Consider the following 9,271-nt stretch of genomic DNA (forward strand, 5'->3'; position numbering starts at 1 on the left):
TTTCTTCTTCTTCTTCTTGTTCTTCTTAGACTTAAATTATTAAAGTGCAGCATAAAAATATATATTCAAAGATTAAATTGATCAAATTGTGTGAAGTTATTCAAAGGCGGGAGTGCATAGGCTTACATGTGTGTGTGTGTGAACATTTAGAGTAGAAAAAGGAGGTTTTTGGAAAAATTTATGGCAAATTAGCAAAAAATAAAAAAAAAAAAAAAAAAAAAAAAAAAAAAAACATTAAAAATAAATGAATAAGAAAAACATTTTTAAAAATCCAAAGTCTCTTTCAATTATTGAATCCATACATCTATCTATATGTAAACGTTTCTATGTATTAATATGTGACGTTTATAAAAATTATCTATTATTATATACTAATAACTGTGAAAGCAAAAAAAAAAATCTATATCACGATATAATATATAAATAACACAGCAAACAGGACGGAAAATGTGTGAAGAACTAACAAATGATATTTCATTCAGAATTTAAAAACTGATATTTTAAGCTATATATTTATGTAATATTTAATATAATATAATCAGCTATGCACACATTGAAAACAACAACAACAACAACAAAAAAAAAAAGATAGAGAAAACTCGTTTGTAAAGGAAATGCTCAAAAAATTAATAAGAGCTAACGAAAAGTTAAATAAAAATACGAATTATAGAAAAATCCAATCTATATACATATGTGTATCTGTGTGTTAGTTATTATTATTATTATTATTATTATTATTATTATTATTATTACAAATTTAGCCAGAGGCACAAATTCTAAGACTTAAGTCGTCTTAAAGCACTAGCATCTAAGGCTTTCGGCTTTATTAAAAACTCGACCGCACTTGAGATTTGAACCCACGACCATTGAGTTGCTAATCGAGATTCTTGGCCACTCACGCGGATGTGTTTTATTTAATCATAAGAAAAAAAAAAAAAAAAAAAAACAGGAAAAAGTTAAAAGCGAAATTTTTCATATACCGAGTATACAGGGTCCCTTAATTAGAACCATTTCCCTCAATGATGAACTTTTTCATGCTTCCGCTACAGCTACACTCGTGTTTGCCAAATATCTTAAACATTACGAAAAATGCAAGGCACAAGCCATAAGAGCCATATATATATATATATATATATATATATTCTTGATCAAAGTAAATAATAGAATCGAACTGAGTAACTTGGTCCGCCGTCGTAAATTGGTCCACGAAGCACACAACAAGCATAGGAATTGTAAAAGACTTTTTCCTCCCAAGTTACGATCTTAAAATTATAAAGCTTTCAGTTTAGAGATTTCAGTTGAATATCACACATGTCGTTGTTGGTGGGTAAATGCTTCATATCGTGTTCCAAAATTCACCTAAAAGAGAGAGCAAAAGTAATCTTTATTTTCCATGATCCTTATGCGCTTCAATCGCGATGCGATAAAGAATAGTCTCCTTATCGAATCAGCTCCATCTTAATTGATGAAATTCTGCTCAATGTAACTACTTTCTCGTTGTAAGCCCGCAAAACTTGCGGTACAAAGTTTTATAATAAATTTGGGTGCGGCAGATTTGTGTTAGACCCATCTTGTATTATATCAATCGATTCGTAATCATTTTTATAATTCGATTTAAGCTTGCTGTCCGTCCATGTATCGTCTTGTTCAAATTATAGGACACAATTTTCGATATATTTAGATCAAATTTGATACTTTTTTTTGATCACCTTGGTCTTTTTAAAAAAATTTAAGCCCCTACATGCCAACAATAAAATCTACCTTTTATACTTTACACCACTTGTGGTAGAGGGTATATTAAGTTAGTGCGGTCGTACGCAATACGCAGAAGGGCTTAAGATAGACCCATTTTTTATTATACCGATCGATTCATAATCATAATCTGTCTGTCCGTCTGATGTCTGTCCGTGTAAATTTGTGTTCAAGCTAAAGGTCGCAATTTTTGAGATATTTTGATGAAACTTGGTACAGTGACATGTTTTGACCCAAGGACGAACGCTATAGAAAATGATTCAAATAGCTGCACTTTTTCAAACACTCCTCATATAACGCCCTACCTAAATTGGAACAAATTGTAATTTTTAAAATTTCTCAGCAAAAGTGCTTAAGTAGTAGTATTTTGGTATTCTAAATTGGTTTGAACACTTTGGACCGGCTGGGGCAAATTTTGAACCCCTCTTATATAACGAAAACTGAAGTTCATACGGCAAAAAAGTGTAATTTTCAATGCTAAATTTAAAATTAACTGCACCAAATTGTGGACTATCTCTCGGCCTACTCTTTGGCTGCTTCCCTAATTAGGATTTTCACGAAACTGTCTAAGTTTTAATAGGCGGTAATGGAAATTGACCCATAATATTATAGTAATTTCATACAAAAATATACACTACAAAATTTAGACCATCTACGCCTATTTATGGATCCTACCCTATTATCATTATTATTAAACATGGTATTAAACCACACTGGGTTGCGTTGTGGGCCCGCTGTGCCATTTTTATAGAAACAAGATATAATTTTTGTGTTCTATAATAAAAATAAGAATTGTTTCGGACAATGTGCCATAGAGTATTTCGTGGTCGTCCTTGCCCGCCTATAATATTCTTACTTGTTAGTATTTTATGATGAAAATTCATACAAAATAGTAAGTTAATAAATCTGGTGCGGTAAGTTTGGACTACCTATCTCTATCTAAAAAACGTTGTCACGAATAGTAAGCTTTATATGTAAATATGCTACAATTTTTAGATATTTCATGACGAAAACAGTTAAAGAAAGGCCAAGTGAACTTGTGCACCGGCCGGCTTTGGTCGATTATAACATTTCAACTTTTTGTCTGTTGCTGAATTTATGGTGAATTTAATCGTTGTTAGGTTGCAGTTTTTAGATTTTACAAGCACGCAGACAGAAATCTTTATTCCCAATATATTGGAAATTGTTCGCAGAAGTATCAAGATACGAATACGAATTTGATTCTAAACATTTCCCTAATTTACAAGCCTTCACGACGACCGTTTGAAATCGCAAAACAAAACTAACTCTCTTGACAGAAGCAAACGAAAAACAAAGGCAAGAATTATGTACATATAAAAGTACAACGTAACTGTATTCCTGAAGAAAATCAGCCTAAAAGTACAGAACAGAATTTCGAAATTTCGAAGAAAAATCACTACTTTGCTGAAAAAGTGAAAGTACTTGGAAGCGTCCACTATTCGAAAATAATGTTGCATTCAAAGAATGATAATTTCAAAATACCGTACGACTTGTTTTTTTTTTTTTTTTTTTTTTTCTCCAAAAACCGATCAACACCTATAATGGACTACAATATACCAATAAATACCCCACACCACCTGGCTCAATACAGTTGTGCATGTAATGACTTTTCAACATAAGATGTTATATGAGAAAGAATCCGACTCGAAATATCAATTTTTAAAATTTGCAAAAAATATCTATTGGTAATGTCTTAATAAGTGTGACATATGGAAATAAAAAGAAATCATTGTATGCTAAATCACAATTATATGACGGATAGCTTATCGATTCAAAATTGTATGTAATCAAGAAGTCAACTATGTCAATTTGCGTCAATTGTTTGCGTCAAATACCATATTTATGCCCTTGTTTAAAGACTCCTAGCGGGCATAGAATTGAAGATCCTGCAAAGTTGATATTTTTCGATATTCCAAAATAACTGTGGTTTAAGCGAATCTTTTTTTTGAATCGGTACGCAGCCGGTCGATCGTTGCTTCTTTTTAACATCATGCAAATCAATTGCATTTTGAAGACATCTATCTCTTTTAAATTGGATATTGCCTTAATACAATCACTCATATAAGGAGTTTTTAATGTAAGTTGGTATAAGGAAAATGGACGAAAGGGTGGTCCAATCTGAACAATTTTCACATACGACAAAAACTTTTATTTTAGTTTATTTCTATCTATTCTTCTTAGCTGTTTTTTTTTTTTTTTTTTTTTTTTTTCATTAACACTAGAACTACCAAGTATGTCATTTCGATTTTTTTTAATTTTCGTTCTTCAAAAAAAAAAGTGTTATAATGCATGTAAAGCTCTACAAATTTTTTGGTGAGTTTTATTTATATAAAAACATTTTGCACTTTAAATTTATAAAATGATTTTTAAAAAAATATATTTCGGTTCAAAATTTTTATTTATTATTAACATAACTCGTACTGGCAATATTCAGCTCATCTTCACTCTCGGTAATGCCGTCGATCGTATTACTTTCGTCTGATCTATTGTTGTTGTACTTCACGTATCTCAAATTTAGAAGCGATTTATTGAAAAAATATTTTAACGTTACTTTCGGACAATAGCACCAAACATCTAAAATTTAGGTCAATTTTTCTGTGTAAAAAGGTTTATCTTATCGTCAGAAAAATACTTTAGTTTAGGAATAGACCAGTTGTGGGTTTATTGGTGAATCAATTGGGACCATTTTTGGATCAAACACGTAGGCGGATTTGACGAAAACTTTTCGAAAGATCTTCAAAGTATCGAAAAAGTATCTTATTTTTTTCTTAAATTTATTTCAATTTTTTATTTATGTTAGGGCATATCGCAACAATTTTTTTCCGTTGGATTCTTAATCTGTCAAAAAATGTTTATGCCAAATTTCAATTTCCTGCCTTCATATTTACGAATTTAGAAAGTCTACAAATATATAGGGAATCAAAATGATGGATTTTGGAAGAAATAGTTATATACAAAACTCTAGTATTTAATAAGAGCCTTAAGATTATAGGCAGCGACAGTATAATTACGATTTTGACAAAAATTGACATTTTTACATATATTTGATTCATATATTACTTCCCTCTTATTAGGGATATATATTTTATTTCTAATATGCACAAATTCATAAGGAATATTCTGATTAATTCATATACGTTATGCGATACGATTACAAAAAAACTCTACATGCGTCACGACTTTCTTGCTTTCGTTGCATTAAATACTTTAGGCGTTAAACAATAATTATATGAAATATGGCATCATATGGCATTATCATCATAATATACAACATAACCAAATCGAACAATCTGGCATTTACTAGAACAAATCATACATCGACACATATGAGAATGAGAGAACATAGAAAAAAATTGTTCGAACGTGGACCAATCAAAATTCATATCGCATAACAATTTTAAGAAAATTCAACACAAAAGAACACATACTCAACATAAGTGTGCGTTTAAATATTTAAGAAGAGATTTCAACAAATTAGTTGTAAACACATCATAGTTAAATGAGAAATAAATTAAAAGAAACAAAGAAAAAAACTCACGTTAGTATTTGAGGTCAAACTCTCTGAGCACTGCTTGCCGGAGACGCAAAGAGAGAGAGAAAGAGCGAGAGAAAAAGAGGAGTAAATGTAGATTAACTTTAAAAAGAACACGTCAGTTAAAAATTACCTTAAATTCACCGGTAACACTGTAATATTATTCAGTCATAAAACAGAACGCAAAGAGCAAGCAACGAGAACTTTTAAAATTAAATACGCGGAGGCAAATAAATTTCAAATTAGTGATTATAAAAAGAAGAAAAGAAACAAATATTTAATTAAAGACATTTGTGAGCATTAAAAAAGAGATTTTATTCAACAAAAAAGAAAAATTTAAATACACGAAGACTTGCTTAGTTAATAAAATGTAAGTAAATTGGAAATGAAAGAAAAAACCTATCTATAAAAACCTTAAAAATTCATAGATGGATGAATAGTTTTTTTGTAAATTGAAATTACATTTTTTTAGATCATTTTTTAAAGTAATTCGAAATGAATAGGAAAGTTTCACGAGTAACGTGGCCTTCTATGAGATTTTAAAAGAAGAATATTCTAGAGACTTTCGGTTGTTAAAAAAAAAAAAAATTGGAAAAAAATCTCTTTCGTCGTTTACGTTTACGTTTTTTTTTTAGTTCTCTTGAAATTTCCCTAGCTTTTATTAGTTGCAAACTGTTATACAATTAAATGAGAGAGCCATTACGAATAAAAAGTATCCACGTCTAATTTTACACATACAAAATTAATATAAGACAATTGACGGGGGACGTAAAATAAAATAAGCATGGGACTCTGATTTCTATTATATCGCGTTTTAATTGAAAAGTTGACAATATGATTTTATTATTATTTTCTATTCAATAAATTTATTTAAGTAGCTTCAAAGCAATTTCTGGAAGACGCCCTTTGAAATGTTTATCCGCAGCTGCTATTGCTTTCTCATGTAATGAAAAGCGCTTGTTACGCAAAAACAACAAATATAAATGAAAAAGGAAGGGGGAGGAGAGTTCTACAGTTCTAATAGACACTTTCACAATTACGTATATCTTTAGGAATAGGTGCAGTTTTATCACGATTCCATTAGGGTTTTCCTTCTTTGTGGAAATGACATAAAAAGTTTTTTTTATCGCGTCCCATTTGCATTTCAGCGAAATTTCTCCCTTAGTAGGGAAAGACTTCATTAATCCGATCGCTACGAAATCTTGTTTAAAATCTATTTTGTCTCACCGAAACGAATTTAAATATCCGCCTAAGGGACGGATTACTCGAAGTTATCATTTTAAATCATAATTGGAGGCTTTCAGGGGGAACGTCTTTACCATCCCACCCCGCTTTTCTTTTCTCAGAATAAGAGATAGTATATTGTTGTTGTGATATCAGCGGCGATCTAGAAATTTCCTTCATAGCCAACTGCCGTTCGTCTATACCACAACATTTCATGTATGAATCAACCATTTAGTCCATATATGGTCTACGAGTATAAGAATGAATGGAAGACATGAAGACAATTTTAAGTTTACCTAATATATAATGAAAAGATGCGAAGGTAGATATAGATTACAGAGTGTTTTCTACATATTAAGTTGCCTCTAGATACTTTCATTTGCACAGTTGACACTTTAGCAGGTTCTCGTTTTATTATTAAATCATTAATATTATATGTTATTCAGTATTTAAATAATCTTCATATTATTTGGGCTAATACTTATACATTGCAATCAATAGGGGCTTTTTTTAAATATAACCGATTGGACAGAAAACGAAACAAAAAAAAGTACGTAAATTTAATAAAGTATCCATTTCATTTTCTCTCTAAAATTGTTGGTTTTAAATGGGTATTGGATTAAGGGCTCTCTCGCAATATGAAATGAATTCCCCGCTGCGGAATTTCCAAATTGAATCGGGTTCTTTTTCTGACTATTAGTGCTTGCTCTTAAAGCTTAAAATTTCACATTCTAAACAGTTGAATACTATTTCCCTCTATGATTCGGATTAGTAATAGTTATTCGGCTGAAGTTCAACTTTATTATTTTTTTAAAATCACTTCCGTTTTTTGAAGCTTTAAAAAATATATTTCCATTTATCCATAAAGCAAACTTATGGGTTTCTTAGCTTTTCACTTTCAAAGTAATAAACTTTGTTAAAGAAAAATGTTTCGAAATTTACTTTTTAATCAAAGATATCCGTTTACAATCAAAATCTTTATATGACTCAATTCTTATCGGAAAAATTATACTCATATGTTCAATGGCGGCTTTCAGCGCGTTTTTTCCCTTAGCTAATCTCCTTTTCGTTTAATATTTTTGCAGAAATGCAAAAGAGTGCCACCTAAAAACATATAAATTCGGTATTTTATGCCCATCTAAAGAAGCTCTAAGTTTAAACTTTAACATAAGATTTTAAATAGTTTTTATTTTTTATATTATCATTTGAGATTTTATGTGAATTTTTGATTTAGTTCTTTTTTTTACATTTCAGTCCTTCCTTTTTTTCTCTACTTCTCGTCGTTCTTTATTAAAAATCTGAATACTTTTTCACAAAATTTCTTAACTATTATGCAGTTTCATATGCGGATGTACACTGTTGCATTTTCCAATAAGACCGAAAGTTGTCAGGGAAAAAAAAAGTATGTTTTATAGCTCTTGCAAATCCAACCATTCAAAATTAAATGTATGTTAGTGCATTTCTCGCAAGCAAGCAAATCAGGTTTTCTCTTACTATTTCAGTGTCGGCGCTAGCTACTAACGAGTCGACACGTATGCGAAAAAATCGATAACAAAAAATTGCTCGCTCTCTGTCATTCTTACGTAAATTCACTCTTTATGCATAATATTTTCTCTACAATTAAGAGTACATTCTCGAGTCTTAAGGAAGTACGAAAGGCAAGCAATAAATATTATAACTAGTTTTGTTTTATCCGCTCTCTCGCCTACAGATATTTGATTGAAAGCAATGTCAAAGTCGTTTTTAGTTGTAGCAAAGTTGTGTAGGTATTTAAACGTGTTTTATCTGTTTTATTATTATTATTTTTTTTTTTTTTTCATTTAAAAGACTACGTGGAAAGAACTTAAATTCGCTTCACTATTGTAAAAGGTAATACTTTCTTCGCTTTAGAAAATATAGGCCATTTAACGGGAAAGTTATAAATAACTACGATCATGTAAACGTGATGTGTAAAGACCACGTTTTCTCTTTTCTTATTAATCATACATAAAGCTTTGTTCTTTTTCTTATATCATTATAATAAATTTTTGTAATGATCTTTGTTTCAGATATACTTTTCTTACACAAGCGCCACGGTTAGAACTCTGAAAAAATGAGATTATTATTAATATTGGCCATAACGGCCTTTGTGGGCTTTTCATACGGGGAAGAGAAAAAAGAGAAGGAGAAAGATATTGGTACAGTAATTGGCATTGATTTGGGTACTACATATTCCTGGTGAGTATTCCCTTTTTATTTATTTTTTTTATAAATCCGTTTAAAAACTTGAATTTTTAAAAAAACTGAACGTATTTTCATTTATATTACCTCGTCTTTGTTATAGTGTTGGTGTTTACAAAAATGGTCGTGTTGAAATTATTGCTAATGATCAAGGTAATCGTATTACGCCTTCTTACGTGGCCTTTACAGCTGATGGCGAACGGTTAATTGGTGATGCCGCCAAAAATCAGTTGACAACCAATCCTGAGAATACCGTGTTCGATGCGAAGCGTCTAATTGGCCGTGAATGGAGTGATATTAATGTACAACACGATATCAAATTCTTCCCATTCAAAGTAATTGAGAAAAATTCGAAACCTCATATTAATGTAGCTACGTCACAAGGTAATAAAGTATTTGCGCCTGAAGAAATCTCCGCTATGGTATTGGGTAAAATGAAAGAGACCGCTGAAGCGTACTTGGGAAAAAAAGTAACTCACGCCGTCGTTACCGTGCCAGCGTACTTTAATGATGCTCAACGTC

At 30.7% G+C, this 9,271-nt stretch overlaps 1 protein-coding gene across 1 annotated transcript in view; it reads left to right on the forward strand.

Annotated features, from left to right (window-relative positions):
• Positions 1 to 5,654: 5,654 nt before the first annotated feature.
• LOC119632036 (endoplasmic reticulum chaperone BiP) overlaps positions 5,655 to 9,271 on the forward strand; it is a 5,204-nt gene continuing 1,587 nt past the window's right edge. The window contains exons 1-3 of the mRNA XM_038024716.1: positions 5,655 to 5,675; positions 8,578 to 8,746; positions 8,853 to 9,269. Coding sequence (XP_037880644.1) covers positions 8,622 to 8,746; positions 8,853 to 9,269 — 542 coding nt within the window. The 5' untranslated portion in view covers positions 5,655 to 5,675; positions 8,578 to 8,621. The remainder of the gene's footprint in view (positions 5,676 to 8,577; positions 8,747 to 8,852; positions 9,270 to 9,271) is intronic.

Source organism: Glossina fuscipes, unplaced genomic scaffold, assembly GCF_014805625.2.
Source record: "Glossina fuscipes isolate IAEA_lab_2018 unplaced genomic scaffold, Yale_Gfus_2 0, whole genome shotgun sequence".
NCBI classification, from domain to species: domain Eukaryota; kingdom Metazoa; phylum Arthropoda; class Insecta; order Diptera; family Glossinidae; genus Glossina; species Glossina fuscipes.